The sequence below is a fragment of the Mastigoproctus giganteus genome, chromosome 9 (assembly GCF_048544385.1).
Source record: "Mastigoproctus giganteus isolate SK-2022 chromosome 9, ASM4854438v1, whole genome shotgun sequence".
Classification (NCBI taxonomy): Eukaryota; Metazoa; Arthropoda; class Arachnida; order Uropygi; family Thelyphonidae; genus Mastigoproctus; species Mastigoproctus giganteus.
The window spans coordinates 47514474-47532421 of record NC_143583.1 but is presented as its reverse complement, the minus strand read 5'-3'; the positions used below and the strand labels follow the sequence as shown (position 1 = coordinate 47532421).

The 17948-nt window shown below is 38.5% G+C and overlaps 1 protein-coding gene across 1 annotated transcript in view; it reads left to right on the top strand.

The window, feature by feature from the left end:
* The window catches only part of LOC150080200 (sodium/myo-inositol cotransporter-like), a 185763-nt gene that overhangs the window by 117935 nt on the left and 49880 nt on the right, over positions 1 to 17948 (top strand). The window contains exons 8-9 of the mRNA XM_090380642.1: positions 2334 to 2539; positions 15978 to 16113. Of these exons, the coding sequence (XP_090236768.1) occupies positions 2334 to 2539; positions 15978 to 16113 (342 nt within the window). The remainder of the gene's footprint in view (positions 1 to 2333; positions 2540 to 15977; positions 16114 to 17948) is intronic.

Genomic DNA, 17948 nt, shown 5'->3' with positions numbered 1-17948 from the left:
CCAGTCAATGGAAGAAGGTCATTACTATACAAGAGGAAAAGAGTGGGGGAAAGAACTGAACCTTGGGGGACACCGGCATTTGTGGAGATGTTAGAAGACATCTGCCATCTACCATCATTCTCAGTGAGCGATCAGAGAGAAAACTGGATAACCAATTACAAAACACAGTTGGCAAACCATAAAATGGAAGCTTGTTTAGAAGACCTTTATGCCAAACATGATCGAAAGCCTTTGAGATGTCAAGAGCAACTGCTTGTGTTTCACTGAACTTTTCCATTGAATTAGTCCATAAATGGGTAACATAATCCAGAATATCACCAGTGGATCGACGCTGACGGAATCCATACTGGCGATCGTTGATCAGACGGAAGGTTTCTAGGTAGTTGGCGGTTAATTGATTTCTCCATTACTTTAGAAAGAGTAAAAGTAATTGCAATGGGACGATAATTGGATGGGAGGGATTTGTCACCCTTTTTAGGAACTGGTTGGATATTAGCAAATTTCCAAGCAGAAGGAGAGACATTTTTGGAATAAGAAAGTGAAAAAAGGTGGTAATAGTAGTAGTGGCATGTGATGCAAGAAAGCAAATGTATGAGCTTATGCAGCATCAGCCAAAAAAAAAAAAAAAAAATCCCACCATTCCCTCCAAATGCCTGTCCAGTTCCTCCTTAAATTTATTCAACCTATCAACTTCCACAACGACAGATGGAAGTTTGTTCCATCTGTCGTTGGAAAAGAACAGGAGTAAGTTCAGGAGCACAGGTTTTGAGAACAAGTGGAGAAATACCATTGGGACCTGGAGCTTTCTTAGCATCAAGATTCATCAAAATCTTTCTGATATCCTTTTGATGGAAGACTATAGGAGGCATTGAATGAAGTGTGTTGGGAATGGTGGGAGGCGTTTTACCAAGATCATTAATACATGAATTGGAAGAAAAATGGGATGCTAGCAGGTCAACTTTATCCATGGCTGAAGTGACAACAGAACCATCTGGTTTGGACAGTGGTTGGAGCAGAGATGGGAAAAAGTTGTGGCCAATAGCTTTGGCAAGAGACCAGAATGCTTGGCTACCATTAGAGCAAGAAGCAAGTTTTCTACTCTTAGCCTGTTCAAACTCTAGTTTGGACTGATTAATAACTGCTTTACAATTGTTGCAAGCTTTGGTGTAGGTAGAAAATGAAACTGAAGAATTAGAAACAAGCTAATTACGATATGCAACGTTCTTCTCTTGAACCGCCATAGCACATTTATTGGAAAACCAAGGTTTAGATAAAGGATGAGATTTTAAAGTGAGTGTGGGATAAAGGAGTCCATTCCTGCAAGAATAATTTCACTGATACGATCTGAGGAAACAGTGACATCAGAAGTTTTGAAATAGTAATCCGACCAAGGAAAAGAAGAAAATAAATCTCACAGGTCATCCCATTTTGCATTCTTGTAATGCCAAACAATACGAGGATGGGAATAGCCATGAGATAAAGGCTCCATTAGAGAAGAGACAATCACCATGTTGTGATCTGAGGTGCTTAAAGGACCTCTCACTTCAACTGTGTACTTAGAAGGGTTGTTTGTAAGAAAAAGATCAAGCGTGTTGGCTGTATGGTTAGGATTGTCCGGTATTCTTGTAAGTAAATGAACAATCTGGGCAAGGTCATTAGTAATTGCAAAAACCTCAGCATCTCTACCAGCTGAGTAACTAGAAAACGGAAGTGAGCTGGAGTTCTGAACATTAAAATCACCAAGGAAAATTACCTCACTCTTAGGAAAGTTGGACTGGAGAAAGTCAAGTTGTAAAGAGAGGAAGTCAAAGAGCTCCAAGTGATTAGTGGATTTGGGAGAACGGTAGAGACAACAGATGAATTTGACAAAATGAGGTAGAGAGATTTTAAGCCAGAGAAGATTGAAAAGACGAGATTCCAAATTACCACATCTCTGACAGGGAATATCGGAACGGGCATATGCACAAGTACCACCTTTGAGGCGAAAGGAATCATACAGCGATAATTTGGGCAACTGAGATGAGCAGTAGTTGAATCAACCGATAACAGATTCAGTCAGAAAAAGTACATGGAGTTTGGCAGATTGCTAGTGGAAATGGACCTCGTTGAGATTAGAATTGAGACCACATATATTTGTGAAATTAATTAGGAAGTGATTGGAAGGTTTAGATCTTTTTGCAGATAAGCTTACTCTGGTTTTTTTATTTAAAATATTCTTTAGTAGAGGTACTTAAAAATATGATGTCATTCTTAATTTCTCTGTAATTTATTATTATCACTTGATTTGGTGATATATTGATAGCATTGACTGTTTGCCTCCACTGTATTGATAGCATTCATCTTGGTTGGAGGATATGAAGCACTACAGAAGAAGTACATGGAGGCTATTCCATCTACTCTCCAAAATAATACAACTTGTGGTATTCCAAATCCCAAAGCATGGCAGATGTTAAGATCTTATGATGATCCTGATATACCATGGTTAGGATTTGTGCTAGGACAGACACCAGCTTCTGTGTGGTACTGGTGTACTGATCAGGTGAGTTGAACTCTCTTAAGTTGAATTGTTTTATATCTTGTTAAAATGTATTACAAAAGATGTATAGAGAATATAGCTATTAATGAACTAGCAACAAATTTTATTTATGGCAAAGTTCTTTCAAAGACAAAATGGAAATAAAAACTAATTATATCGTGCAGCTAAATGCAGCAAGTAAATGTTACCTTATTTCTTTACTTTCTAAGATGCAATCTTGCTACCCAACTTTCAACATAACCAGTAGTCAAATATATTAAATCATAACAAAAAATAAAAGTAAAAAAGGTAAAATTGTAAAAAAGTAAGGAAGGTGACACACATCTTCAGCAGGGCAAATATGCAACTCCCTACCAGAGGGGATGCACTCTCATCCCCACCAAAGGGTGAAATGAACATCACCTCCACAGACTGACTGCCTGCCAAACACTGACTGATGTCCCTGTATGATCCAAGTACCAAATTAAAACTTTTTTTTTTTATTCTTCTTTTCATTGGGTATTCAGATTCTTTAAACTTCTTTTCATTTGGTATTTCATTTTTAGCATTAGTAGAGGCATATTATGCAAAAAAGCAAGTTTATGCAGCATCAGCCAAAAAAAAAAAAAAAAAACGCTCCCATTTCACCTCTCCGTCGTTCGTTCCAAATACCTGTACAGCTCACCCTTAAATTTATTTAGGCTATCAACTTCCACAACAAAAGATCGGAAGTCTGTTCCACCAACCAACTACCCGCTGGCTAAAGGCAAATTTCCGCACATCTATCCTACATCTGTCTTTCCTCAATTTGAATTTATGCCCTCTCAGGTGATTATTCTGAGCAAGAGGAAAAATCCCATCAGCATTGAGCATGCTCAAACCATTCAAGGCTTTATACACCTCAGTCATATCACCTTGCAGGTGCTTAATCTCCAGACACTGTAATTTGCAAAACTTTAGCCTTTCTTCGTAAGAGCATCCCTTTGTTCCATTCACTAATTTTGTTGCCCTTTTCTGTACTCGTTCCAACAGCTCTACATTCTTCTAAAAATGAAGCCTCCAGACCTCCCTGCTAGAAAAATTTCTTATATATCATTGACAAGACACCATGAGCTACTCTTGCAGACCGTCTGCACGGCTCAGAAAATTTCATTACTGCCTGCACAATTATCCCCAGGTCCTTTTCATTCTCTAGGGGGAGAGAGAGAGGGGGAGAAGACAGAGAGTGGTAATCAATGGACACTGCTCATCGTGGACTAATGTTATTAGTGGAGTCCCTCAGGGTTCAGTATTGGGGCCTTTATTGTTTTCTGTATTTATAAATGATATTGATGATGGTATATCAGGCTTAATGTCCAAGTTTGCAGACGATACAAAGGTTGGCAGGGTTGTCAAGGACACTACTGACACTATGCTGCTGCAACAGGATTTGGAAAGGTTGAGCAGATGGGCTTCGAGGTGGCAAATGAAGTTTAACATTGACAAATGTAAAGTACTACATATGGGAAACAGCAACCCCAGAGCAACGTATCAACTCTGTGGTACTACACTGACAGTGGTAGAGAATGAAAGGGACCTGGGGGTGGTGGTGCAGGCAGATATGAAGTTCTCTGAGCAGTGCAGACGAGCTGCAAGAGTAGCTCATGGTGTATTGTCAATGATATATAGAAATTTTTCTAGCAGGGATAAGGAGGTGATTATTCCCTTGTATAAGGCAATGGTCAGGCCACACCTAGAGTACTGTATACAGGCCTGGAGGCCTCATTTCAGGAAGGATGTAGAGCTGCTGGAACGAGTACAGAGAAGGGCAACTAGATTGGTGAATGGGACAAAGGGGTTCTCTTACGAAGAAAGGCTTAAGTTTTGCAAATTACAGTGTCTGGAAACTAGGCACCAGCGGGGTGATCTGATAGAGGTGTACAAAGCCTTGAATGGTTTGAGCATGCTCAATGCTGATGGGATTCTTCCTCTAGCTCAGAAAAATCACCTGAGAGGGCATAAATTCAAATTGAGGAAAGACAGATGTAGGATAGATGTGCGGAAATTTGCCTTTAGCCAGCGGGTGGTTGGTGGGTGGAACAGACTTCCATCCCTTGTCGTGGAAGTTGATAGCCTAAATAAGTTTAAGGCTCAGCTGGACAGGTATTTCGAACGAACAGAGGGGTGAAGTGGAAGTGGTTATTTTTATTTATTTATGTTACTTTTTTTTTTTTTTTTTTTTTGGCTGATGCTGCATAAGCTTGCTTTCTTGCATCAAATGCCTCTACTAATGCTAATGCTAATGCTACCATTGTCAGTGTAGTACCACAGAGTTGATACGTTACTGTGGGTTACTGCTTCCCATAAGTAGTACTTTACATTTGTCAATGTTAAACTTCATTTGACACATCTCAGCCCATCTGCTCAACTTTTCTAGATCCTGTTGCAGCTGCATACTGTCATTAGTGTCCTTAACCCGGCCAACCTTCGTATCGCCTGCAAGGTTGGACATTAAACTTGATATACCATCATCAATATCATTTATAAATTCAGAAAACAACAATGGACCCAACACTGAACCCCGAGGGACTCCAGTAATAACATTAGTCCACGATGAGCAGTGTCCATTGATTACCACTCTGTCTTCTCCCACTCAACCATCCCATTATCCATAGCAGCAGTTTGCCTCCAATGCCACACTGCTCCAATTTGTGCAGCAGTCTTCCATGTGCAACAGTATCAAATGCCTTTCTAAGATCCAAATATATGATATCAAAGTTATTCCCTGCATCCAGTTCCTTTGTGACTGCATCATAGTATCCAATCAAATTGGTCAGGCAAGACTACCCATTAACAAAACCATGCTGTGTCCGAGCTATAGCTGAAGTCTTGTCTAAATGATCCTGCAGTGCTTCTTTAACTAGTGCCTCCATTAATTTTCCTGGAACAGAAGTTAAACTCACAGGTCTATAATTACTTGTGTCAGCCTTTGATCCTCCTTTGTGAATTGGGGTGACATTTGCACATCTCCAGTCTGTGGGTACCTCCCCTGAGTCCAAGGAAGCTCTCATAATTATGGCTAAGGGTTTGCTTACTTCCTTTGCTGCCTCTTTTAATATAACTGGATAGATCCCATCCACCCCAGGTGCCTTTCTTGTGTTTATCTTCAACAATTTCTCCTCCACTTTACTCTCAGTTATTACAAGATTCTCTAGCTTACTGCTACAGTTGAATACACCTCTGGCTTTCCCCTCGCTAAATAACTCCTCATGTGTGAATGTCGATGCAAAATATTCATTTAGTTTGTTAGCTACCTGAGCAGGATCATCAACAGTTGACCCATTGATATCAAGTGGACCAATCTGATTCATCCCCTTCCTTCTAGAGTTTACATAAGTAAAGAACTCTTTGCTGTTTTTCTTTGCATCCCTTGCCAAAGATTTCTCGTAATCTGCCTTCGCCTACCTAACCTCCTTTGTAACTTGGTTACAGATCAACTTGTATCTATCATAGGCTTCTGTGTCATGTGTTAATTTGTATGTGTCCCATGCATGCTTCTTCTCTGCCATATGCCTCATCAGTTCATCTGACATCCATTTAGGCCTAAACCTTGAACAATATTTCTTAGTTGGTATGTAAAGCCTAGTAGCTTCCAAGATAAGTTCTTTGAATGCTTCCCATTTTGCATTTGCTGTTGGTAACAGCATCAGTTGGTTCCACTGTATAGAATTTAAATACTGTCTCAGTCCATCGTAGTCGCCTTTACGAAAGCAATAACCCTTCCCTTTACCCCTAATGGTAGTTACCTCTTTGAGTAAATCCCACTTCAGCACACTGTGATCACTGCCACCTAGCGGTTCATTTATCTGCAGATTCTTAATGCATGAAGAATCACTGCTGATAATCAAATCAAGAGTATTCCTTCCTCTAGTTGCCTCCTGAACATGCTGATGTAGAAAACAATCATCCATTAAATCCACAAAAGCCTTGCTAGTGTGTGAGTGACCAGCCACCAAATTCCAGTCAATATCTGGGAAATTAAAATCTCCCATTATAAGACTCTCTGATTTACTGGCCCACTATTTCCCTGTGCAGTATCTTATTATACTCATCAGAGTCATTAGGCCTATAGCACACTCCTACTCTCAATTTTGATCTCCCAATGGTTATGTCACACCAAACTGACTCAACACTGCACTGTCCAGCGATGTCGACTGGCTTCACTTCCTTGGATTTTATGTATTTCTTAACTAATAGCATTACCCCTCCTCCCTTTCTATCCTTTCTGTAGACGTTGTACTCCCCAAATTCCAGTTCTGCATTCCTTATATCTGTGTGACACCACGTCTCTGATATCCCAACAATATCTGCCTTTGATGTTTTGAGCAATACCTCAAATTCATCAAATTTATTCACTAAACTCCTAGCATTGGTGTACACGCAAGTATACATGCACCTATTTCTATTCTTAGCTACCCTAACACAACCCATGTGTTTACTTGTACTGCAATGACTCCAGGCAGTCTCTGAAATATCCTGCATCTTGTTTTTCAGGCTTCTGCTCATTCCAATAGAAGCAGTGCAAGAATCTCTTTCACCTCTGCCAGTGGCTACTGTTAATCTATTCGTCTTTGTCTCCCCCCAAGCTAGCAGTTTTCCAACCCACCTAACACTGCCTCGATAGCATCAGCAAATATTCTTGCACCCTTTCTATTTATGTGTATCCCATCCCTGTAGAAGCAATCTCTCCTGTTAACAAGTACAGTCCAGGCTGAAAAAAATTCTACCCCTTGAGCCTTGCACAATCTTTCCAGGGCCGAATTGATCGACAAGGCTCTCATCATATACTCCCTCCTATCATGTCTGGGCAGAATTGCAGACACTTTTAATTTCAACCCTATTTCATGGCTTTTTTTCAACAGTGACCTGTACTTGTTAAGCAATTCTGCCGGTCTCCTACTCTTGATATCATTAGTGCCAACGTGTACAACTATATCACCTTTTGTGCCCTTAAAAGATGATATCTGCTCTACAACATCATCAACCTTTGCCCCTGGCAGACATACCCTGGTCCTGTTCCACCTATCCTTTTTACAAAGCATATTCCCCGTTTCCCTGACAATAGTCACCAACAACTACTAGTTTCTTTGGGACCAGCACATTCTGCCTTGGGAGTTGCCACTGTGTTGCGCGACGACCAAGTGCAAGCTCTGGCGTTGATGCGGGCAGCTGAGAGCTTGATGGGCCCCTCAATTTAGTTCCTTCGAGGGCATCCACCCTGTCCTTCAAGCTCTCATATAGGCCCATAAGAACGCTGAGTTGTTGCCTGATTTCAATACACTCCTTGCATCGCGCGCACACACAAAGACATCCCCCATGGCAATATCATGTCCCGTACCTGAATGCTCCACAAACATCATGCAAACACCATATCATAGTATCCAATCAAATTGGTCAGACAAGACTTCCCCTTGACAAACCCATGCTCTCTGAATTATTACTGTCTTGTCTAGATGATCCTGCAATGTTTCTTTAACCAGTGACTCCGTTATTTTTTGGAGTCACTGGTTAATTGGAGATACATTTGCACATTTCCAGGCCGTGGGGACTTCCCCAATCCAAGGATGCTCTCAGAATTATGGCTAAGGGTTTGGTTTACTTCCTTTGCTACCTGTTTTAATATAACTGAATAGATCCCATCTACCCCAGATGCCTTTCTTATGTTTAGCTTCAACAATTTTTCCTCCACTTTGCTCTCGGTTTATTATTATTATTAGCTATATGGTGCAAAGAAACCTGAGGCTTTTTGCTGCATCAGCCAAAAATAAAAAAATTGAGTTACCCTGAGAGAGAGAGAGAGAGAGAGAGAGAGAGAGAGAGAGAGAGAGAGAGAGAGAGAGAGAGAGAGAGAGAACAAGCATCAGAAGAGAGAATCACAAAGAAAGAGAAGATGATGATATCCGGTTCAGGACCCTGGGTGTGCCAAGCCCATACTTACCAGATGTGAGCCCCTGGGGTTGTTTTATTACAAAATCATTTAACTCCCTGTTAGAGTTTGATAAAACTTGGCCCTTTTCTCCTTGAATAATTTCTCATGTATGAAAGTAGATGAAAAATACTCGTTTAGTTCAGCAGCTATCTGAAAATGATCATCTGTAGTCACACCATTGATATCAAGTGGACCAATCTTATTCATCCCATTCCTTTTAGAGTTTATATAAGTAAAGAAGTCTTTGCTGTTTTTTTTTTTTTTTTTTTTTTCATCCATTGCAAAAGATTTTTCATAATCTGTTTTTGCTTGCCTTAACCTCCTTTGTGACTTGAATCACAGACTAAAACTGCAGCCATTATCAACCCACTGCAGGATGGAAGCCTCCTTGACAATTCATGTTGAGGGAAATGGACCATAATCTGCCACGCTGGTCCAGTGCGGGTTGGCAGATCGATCGTATTTAGTAGTCAGGGGCTTGAACCCCAGTCTACTCAAGGAGTGTGTGCTACTGCACTCCTGCTCCTGACCACTGGGCTATGGAAACCTGTGTCTATCTTGCATTTACCATAGGCTTCTGTGTTGCTGCAAAATGCATGGGATGCACAGTTTATGTGCATCTCATGTATTTTTCTTCTCTGCCACGAGTCTCATTAGTTCATCTGACATCCATTTGGTCCTAAACCTGGAGCAGTATTTCTTTATTGGAACAAAAAGCCTAGTAGCTTCCAAAATGACTTCTTTGAATGCTTCCCATTTAGAATTTGCTGCTGGTAACATCATTTGGTCCCACTGTATAGAACCTAAAAATCTCTGAGACCACTGTAGTTAGATCTTTAAGTAAATCTCACATCAGTACACCATGATCACTGCCTTCTAGTGGTTTCTTTATTTGTAAATTTTTAATGCATGAATAATCACTGCTGATAATCAGATCAAGAGTGTTACTCCCTCTTGTTGCTTCTCTAACATGCTGCTGTAGAAAACAATCCAATAAATCCACAAAGTCACTGCTAGTGTGAAAGTGACCAACCCATAAGTTCCAGTCTATATCTGGGAAGTTAAAATTCCCCATTATAAGACACTCTAATTTACTGGCCCACTCTATATCTCTGTATAATTGTTTTGTAATCATCAAAGTGATTAGGCCTATAACAAACTCCTACTCTCATTTTTGCTTTCCCAGTGCTTTTGTCACACCAAACTGACTCAACATTGCACTGTTCATCTAGTATTGTTAACTGGATGCACTTCCTTAGATTTTATGTGTTTCTTAACTAACAGCATATGTGCACATTGTACTCCCCAAATTCCAATTCTGCATCTGAAGAGGGTACCCACATGAGAAGACTTTGAATATGTGGCTATTTAACAGTATAGCCTGGTAACTAGGTGGTACCTTAGAAAGGGATATATTTGAATGACACCACGTCTCTGATACCGTAACAATATCCGCCTTGGATTCTTAATGAGCACTTCCAATTCATCAAATTTATTTACCTCCACACATTTATATACTCCTACCGTTGGTTTACATGCAAGTATACACCTGTTCTTACTCTTAGTTACTCTAACATCCCATGTATTTACTTGTTTCATGACTCCCAGCAGTTCCTGAAATCCCCAGCAACTTGCTTTCCGGGTTACTGCTCATTCCAATAGAAGCAGTGCAAGAATCATTTCCACCTCTTCCTGGGGCTACTGTTAATCTATTAGTTTGTGAATCCTCCCAAGCTAACAGTTTACCGACTCACCTAACATTTGCCTTGATAGCATCAGCAAATATTCTTGCACCTTTTCTATTTAAGTTTATCCCACCCCTGTAGAAGCAATCTCTCCTGTTAACAAGCACAGACTATGCTGAGAAAAATTCTACCCCATGAGCCCTGCACAATCTCTCCAGGGCCAAATTGATTGACAAGGCTCCCTCGTATATCGTCTGAGCAGGATTACAGACACTTTCAAATTTAACCCTGACTCGCGACTTTTTTTCAACATTGACTGTATTTTCTAAGTAAATCTGCATATCTCCTACATGTAATGTCATTAGTGCCAACATGTACAATGATATCACCTTTTGTGCCCTTAAAAGATATCTGCTCTACATTGTCATCAACTTTTGTCCCTGGCAGACATACTCTGGTCCTATTCCACCTATCCTTTTTGCACAATATATTTCCCATTTCCCTGACAGTTGATTCACCAACAATAACTAGCTCCTGTGAGACCAGCACATTCTGCCCTGAAGGTTGCTTGCTGTTGTGTTGCCTGCTGCATAAGAGTGAACTCTGGCATTGAGTTGGGCAGTTGAGAGGGCCCCCCATTTTAATTCCATCGAGGGCATCCATCTGACTCTTTAGCTGTCATAGACGTCCATCAGAATTCAGAGTTGGTGCCTAATTTCTTCACATTCTCTGCATCTAGCGCGCGTGCACGCACACACACAAGGACATCCTCCACGGCTAGATCATTTCCTTTTCAAGAGAGATCCGCAAACATGTTGCATTTTTCACATTTTTTTAGACTGTGTTGTAGGATTATCCCCTTCAGTTCTCCCGTAAACCACAGCACTTTCTCTGCTTTGCTGCTCTAGTCTGGGGCATGATTTCCATTTAAATACAATTTAATTAATAATAGAAATGAAAAGGATTTATAAATTTCATTGGTTAATTGCCAATACTATACTAAGCTAACAGATTCCTACTACAGTGCTATGTATTATGCTGTCTAGTTTTATGTTATACCTTATGCTATCAAGTTCGAGATGTACATTGATAATGCTATTCCATATTGTTACTACCCAATGGCGGTAAGTTTCGAATGGTAGAAGTTTTACTGATACTAAGTAATACCCACAAGGTCTCTATCTTAAGTTCAAAATAAACAAACTATTGTAACTAAGTATATAAAGCTACTTCTATAAAATAAATTAATATGCCAGTTTAGTCAATAAAATTTTAAGAAAAATTTCTATTAGCTGTAGCCGTAAACTTCTCCTGCACTGAGCTACTCTCATTCCTACACTCAGTGCTTGGATGATATCAGCTGAAGAGGGTACCCACATGAGAAGACTTTGAATATGTGGCTATTTAACAGTATACCTGATAACTAGGTGGTACCCTAGAAAGGGATGTGAATGAGGTATATAAGGCTGAGAAGAGATAATAAAATGAATGAAGGTGGAATTTTCTTGGTATTAAGTGACACTGGAACCAGAGAGCATAAACTCAAACTAAGAAAAGACTTAATTTGGACTATAGGAAGTCATTTTTGAGCTAGCAAGCTGATAATCATTGAATAAGTTGCCTCAATGAGCAGTTGAGGCAGGTTATTTGAAAAAATTAAATGCCTATGGAAAAGAGCAAAATGCTTAAATTAGTGTTGTTTTTTTTTTTTTTTTTTTTTTTCTGACGTAGCAAAAGCCTCTGGCTTTCTTTCACTCTCTGGCCATGCTAATACTTGGTTCATAGTTTCTGATGTGGGAATTGAAAGGCATAAATGAATGCAGATACAGTGATTGAAATGAGTAGAACACTTCACTACGTCTAATTAAAATAATTTATTAAATTTTGAAACCTAAAGAATTGGAGATATGTGAATGGATCCCCAATTCATGAAGGGGTGTATCAAAGAGTGACATAGTGAATACAGACCTCTTAGCCTAGCTTCTGTTCCAGTAAAATAATGAAATCACTGGTTAAAGAAGTAATGCGGGACTATCTAGACAGGAGTTCATTATACTTCAGTCACATCATGGATTTGTTGTTATTATTATTATTATTATTAGCCATATGGTGCAAGGAAGCCTGAGGCTTATTCTGCACCAGCCAAAAAAATTTCCCGAGTTACCCTGAGAGAGAGAGAGAAAGAAAGAAAGAGTAGAAAGGAATCAGCAGGGAAGAGAAGAATGATGATATCCAGCTCAGGGCAATTTGATTAGATATTACTATGCAGTGACAAAGGAACTGGATGCAAAATATAATTTTAATATTATGTACCTAGATTTCAGGAAAGCATTTGATACCATTTTGCATATAAGAGACTGCTGTACAAATTGGGACAGTGTGGCATTAAGGGAAAGTTGCTGCTGTGGATAAAGGGATGGTTGAGGAGAAGACAGAGTGGTTATCAGTGGCTACTGCTCTTTGGGGACTAATGTAATTAGTGGAGTCCCACAGGGTTCAGTGCTGGGCTCATTGTTGTTTCTGTATTTATTAATGATATTGATGGGGTATATCATCTGCAAACTTAATATCTAAGTTTGCAGATGATACAAAGGTTGGCAGGGTAGTTAATTACAGTAATGAAAGGTATACTGCTGCAACAAGATCTAGAAAAATCAGGCAGATGGGCTGAAAACAGCAACTGAAGTCTAACATTGAAAAATGCAAGGTACTGCATATGGATAGCAGTAATGTTAGAATAATATAAACTTTGTGGTACTATTACTGAGGTTAGTTGAAAACAAAAAAGGAACTGGGAGTAATTGTGCAGTCGTATTATGAAGTTCTCTGAGAAGGGCAGACAGGCTGTCAAAACAGTTTGTGGAGTTTCGTCAATGGTATACAGGAATATTGCTAGCAGGGAAAGGCGGTTTATTATCCCATTGTATAAGGCAGTGGTCAGGCCACGTACTGATTACAGGTCTGGACGCTCATTTTAGAAGGTTATAGAGCTTGTGGAATGGGTACAGAGAAAGGCAATAAGATTGAGGAGAATAGTGGGGTGCTCTTAATAAGAAAGGCTTCAGTTCTGCAAATTGCAATATTTGGAGACTAGGCACCTGCTGGGTTGATATCAGTGAGATGTTAAGACTCTCAATGACTTGGGTACAATAGATTTTCACAGAAAATGACCACGTGTCAACAGTTTAAGTTTTTATGAGGTATTAATATGTACACACACACACACACACACACACACACACACACACACACACACACACACACACACACACACACACACACACACACACACCATAGGGGTGTGTGTGTTAGTGGAGTCCCCCAGGGTTCAGTTTGGGTCCATTGTTGTTTTTTGTATTTATTAATGATATTGACGATGGTATATCAAGCTTAATGTCCAAGTTTGCAGATGATACGAAGGTCGGCAGGGTTTTTAATGACACTAATGACAGTACGCTGCTGCAACAGAATCTAGAAAAATTGAGCAGATGGGCTTGAGAGGTGGCAACTGAAGTTTAACATTGAGAAATGTGAAGTAGTGTATATAGGAAGTAGTAACCCCAGAGTAATGTATCAATTGTGTGGTATTTCACTGACAGTGGTAGAGAACGAAAAGGACCTTGGGGTAATTGTGTAGACAGATATTAAGTTTTCTGAGCATTGCAGATGGTCTGCAAGAGTAGCTCATGGTGTCTTGTCAATGATATACAGAAATTTTTCTAGGAGGGATAAGGAGGTGATTATCCCCTTGTATAAGGCAGTGGTCAGGCTACACCTTAAGTACTGTATACAGGTCTGGAGGCCTCATTTTAAGAAGGATGTAGAGCTGCTGGAATGAGTACAGAGAAGGGCAACAAGATTAGTGAACGGAACAAAGGGTTGCTCTTACGAAGAAAGGCTTAAGTTTTGCAAATTTCAGTGTCTGGAGACTAGGCACCTGCGAGGTGATCTGATTGAGGTGTATAAAGCCTTGAATGGTTTGATCATGCTCAATGCTGATGGGATTCTCCCTTTTGCTCAGAGTAATCATCTGAGAGGGCATAAATTCAAATTGAGGAAAGACAGTAGTAGGATAGATGTGCTGAAGTTTGCCTTTAACCAGCGGGTGGTTGATTGCTTTAATAAACTTCCATCTGTCATTGTAGAATTTGATAGCTTAAATAGATTCAAGGCAGAACTTGACAAACATTTAGAACGAGTGGATGGGTGAAATGAGAAGGGTTTTTGTTTTTTTTTTGGCTGATGCTATGTAAGCTTGCTTTCTTGCATCATTGCCTTTGCTAATGCTATAAAATAGGCAGTCTGTATTTACTGTTATACAGTATTTTATTTATTGATGTACATCTATAAACCTTTGAGGATGGGATTATTCCTCATGCTCAGACTATGCATATCAGAGGGTATAAATTCGAATTGAGGAAGGGGTGTTTCAGAATAGATGTGCAGTAGTTTTCCTTCAGCCAAAGGGTGGTTGATTGCTGGAACAAGTTTCCATCTGTTGTTGTGGAAGTGGGTAGTTTGAATAACTTCAAGGAAGAAATAGGCTAACTATTGGAGGGGATGGATAGGTGAAATGGGTTTTTTTTGGCTTATGCTATATAAGCTTGCTTTCATCATAGTTTGCCATTGTTAATACTAATACTAATTACATTAAGAAATAAACAATGTACAGTTTAAGTTTCATAGTGTGAGTATTTAAGTTTAATAATTTAATAAGTTATTAAATTTAATTAAGTTAATTGCATACAGTGAAGTATTTTACTTAATTATGCTGTAGAATTTAACCACTTGCTGACAGGTTAAATATCATAAAGATGAAGAGAGCTATGTCTCTTATCTTAGACTTTCTCCATGGTACACGAAAATGATGGGCAGCAGCCATGTGAAAAACTTCATGATATACCAGTACATCATTGATGAGAAAGTAGAATTAAGCCAACTGTGTTCAGTTATTTAACAGAAAAACAAGCTAAATATTAATGTATACAATACGCATACTATACATTACATTCCAGACTGTCAATCCCCTGTACAGACTACAGGCAAGTAATCTGCAATAAATTATATTCTCTGTTGCAAGATTAATGGCATTGGCTGGTAACAAACAAACTTTATCAGATGAAGCATGTAATCAAATTTTGGCAGTCTGGTCAGCACAGGGATTGTAAAGAGGAAGTTATTCTTGCTCAGCTCTGCATAGGACACAGTCATCTGACACATTCCTTTCTGCTGAGGGCTGATGACTCTCCTATGTGTCAGCAGTGTGACATTTTATTTATGAAGCATATTTTAACTGAATATACAAAGTTTTGAAATGCCTGCTTTGCTGTTTTTAACCACCTGACTGAGCCTTATACACTCAGTCAGATTTTATCCAACAATGGCCATGTGTCAACAGTTTAAGTTTTTACAAGATATTAACATGTACATAAAACAGGCAGTCTATTTTTACTGTTATGTGGCATTTTATTTATTGATGTATATGTATAAACCTTTGAGGTAATGTTTTAAAATGGTTACCAATATCCCTTGTTTTTTTTTTTTTAATTCTTAACGTTGTCCTGGTGCATTATAACCATAGTCATTTGTACTATTAAAACCCAAATCAAATCAAAGTATGTTCCAGATAATCATATATTTGTTGGCCACTATCCTATTTCTCTTTTATGGAAGAGCCCTGCAATAAACATCCACCCCATTTCTTTACATTTGAAAGAAAGAAAAAAAAAAATTTGCAGATCATTTTTAAATTTCTGAACAAGTGTGCTTGAAAAAGTGATTGAGATACCCTTGTTTCTTCATTTTATAGATGATGGTTCAACGTCTTCTTGCAGCAAAATCCTTGTCTCATGCCCAAGGTGCTACATTGTTTGCTGGATATGCAAAAATTTTGCCACTTTTCTTTATTGTCATGACTGGAATGATTAGTAGAGTTCTCTATACAGGTCTGCTTTTCTTTCTTTGTATGTAGAATTATTTACATTCAACCACAGTTTATTACATTTTAATGTAATAAACACTGTATAGGGCATAACATAAAAATGTTATAAAACAGACTAATAAAAACAACATTGTACATTACATGTAGAACAGCATAATTTATTATTCAGTTCCAGAAATCAAGGAACATCTAATAGTGTCTAGAGAACTTTTTTCAGAGTTTATTCTTTATTTGCTATAAATTAAAAAAAAAAAAGGTACATGTTTTGTTAATGAGATAGTTCACAGGATACTGAAATTAGTATTCAGTTTGGCAGTCAATCATTCTTTCTCAAGATGAAGATGTAGTGTAAGCATCTATGTAACTTGCATGTTCTCACACGACGATTTGCAGAGTTGTACAGACTGAAAAACCACGAACTAACTTGTGGGGGAAAATCTCTTCTACCTGTGCATGAGATCAGCTAAGCATAGCACCAATAAAGAGGCCTTTAGAGATTCCTTCAGTTAGTGAGTAATTCAAATCAGTCTTTCTCTCCAAATGTGTAAGAAGTGGCAAGCCCAGTATCACAGAAGACCAATTTTTTTTTTTTTTTTTTTTATCAAGGAGAACAAAAAAAAAAAGACACTTGAATTAAAATGAACTAAATTATTGTGGAGACTTGTGCCACCAAGTGCAAGGATAAAAAAAAAAAAAAAAAAAACTTATGTGTATACACATTTTTTACTGTGTGTGCATGAGCATTTTCCTTCCTGTATCCAGTAACTAGTATTGCATCATTTGATCACTACTTGCTAATCAGTTGAATTAAGCATATGCTTTTCTCACAGTTTTTAGATCACAATTCCCTGGCCTAATAGATGTTACCTTGATTAAATTTATTATTATTTAATTACTACACTATGTAACAAATTTTCAAAAAGGTTCTGTTTATCTGCATTTCTTGGCGTTTCTTTTATAAATTTGGTATGCTGATACTGAATATGACCTTAATTTTTGCATAGCATTAATGATTTACCTATAAATCTCACACACACACCAGATTTCTCAACAGTGTTTAACTTCTGAACAGAATGGAGTATTAATTTTTGATGAAAGTGAACAATAAGATAAAAAAATTACAAATTTAAAAATTGAAATACACATCAGGTTAAATTTAAAAAAATTAAATTCCTTAAAATTGTACATTTGAAATTTAGGGAAATTTGTTTTTCTGCACCCTTCTATAGATTTTAAGCAACTTGTCAACTAGGTTCTTTGTAATTTTGACTCTTAATGGTACCAAGAAAGCCATTCACAATAAGGCTTAAACAACTGTCAACTGGAATTTCACTCAGCATCAGTCATTTTGTCCAGTTGTTTTTTTCATTCAGTGAAGCCAACATCTGCTTAACTTACAAAAAATGTGCTACCTTTCACTTTTGAAATTGGACAGTTCTTGGAAATGTAGACTGTATATGCTTGAAGATGTCTGCCCCGAGAATCCAACATCTTAAAATGTTTCACCAGTCTCAGTTTGAGATGGAGTGGTGGAAGCCAGACTTTTTCTTTGAAACAAGGATGTGCTAAATATATTGTGTGTACCAGGCTGAAACTCAATTCTGGCAGACCATTCTCTTCTGTAATACTAATCTGTCTATCCCAGAGGCAGTAAAAGCAAGTGATCTTGGTGAACCACCTTGCAAATTCAGAAGATACCACAGCATCTTGAAATTGCTACACCAAGATCCCATTTATAATTGTTATACTTTATCTCCAACACATGCTTAACATTTCTGTAGTCTTTACTTATGAGCAGAATGAACAACTCAAATTCATGGGTGTGTAGCAGGCTTCCTA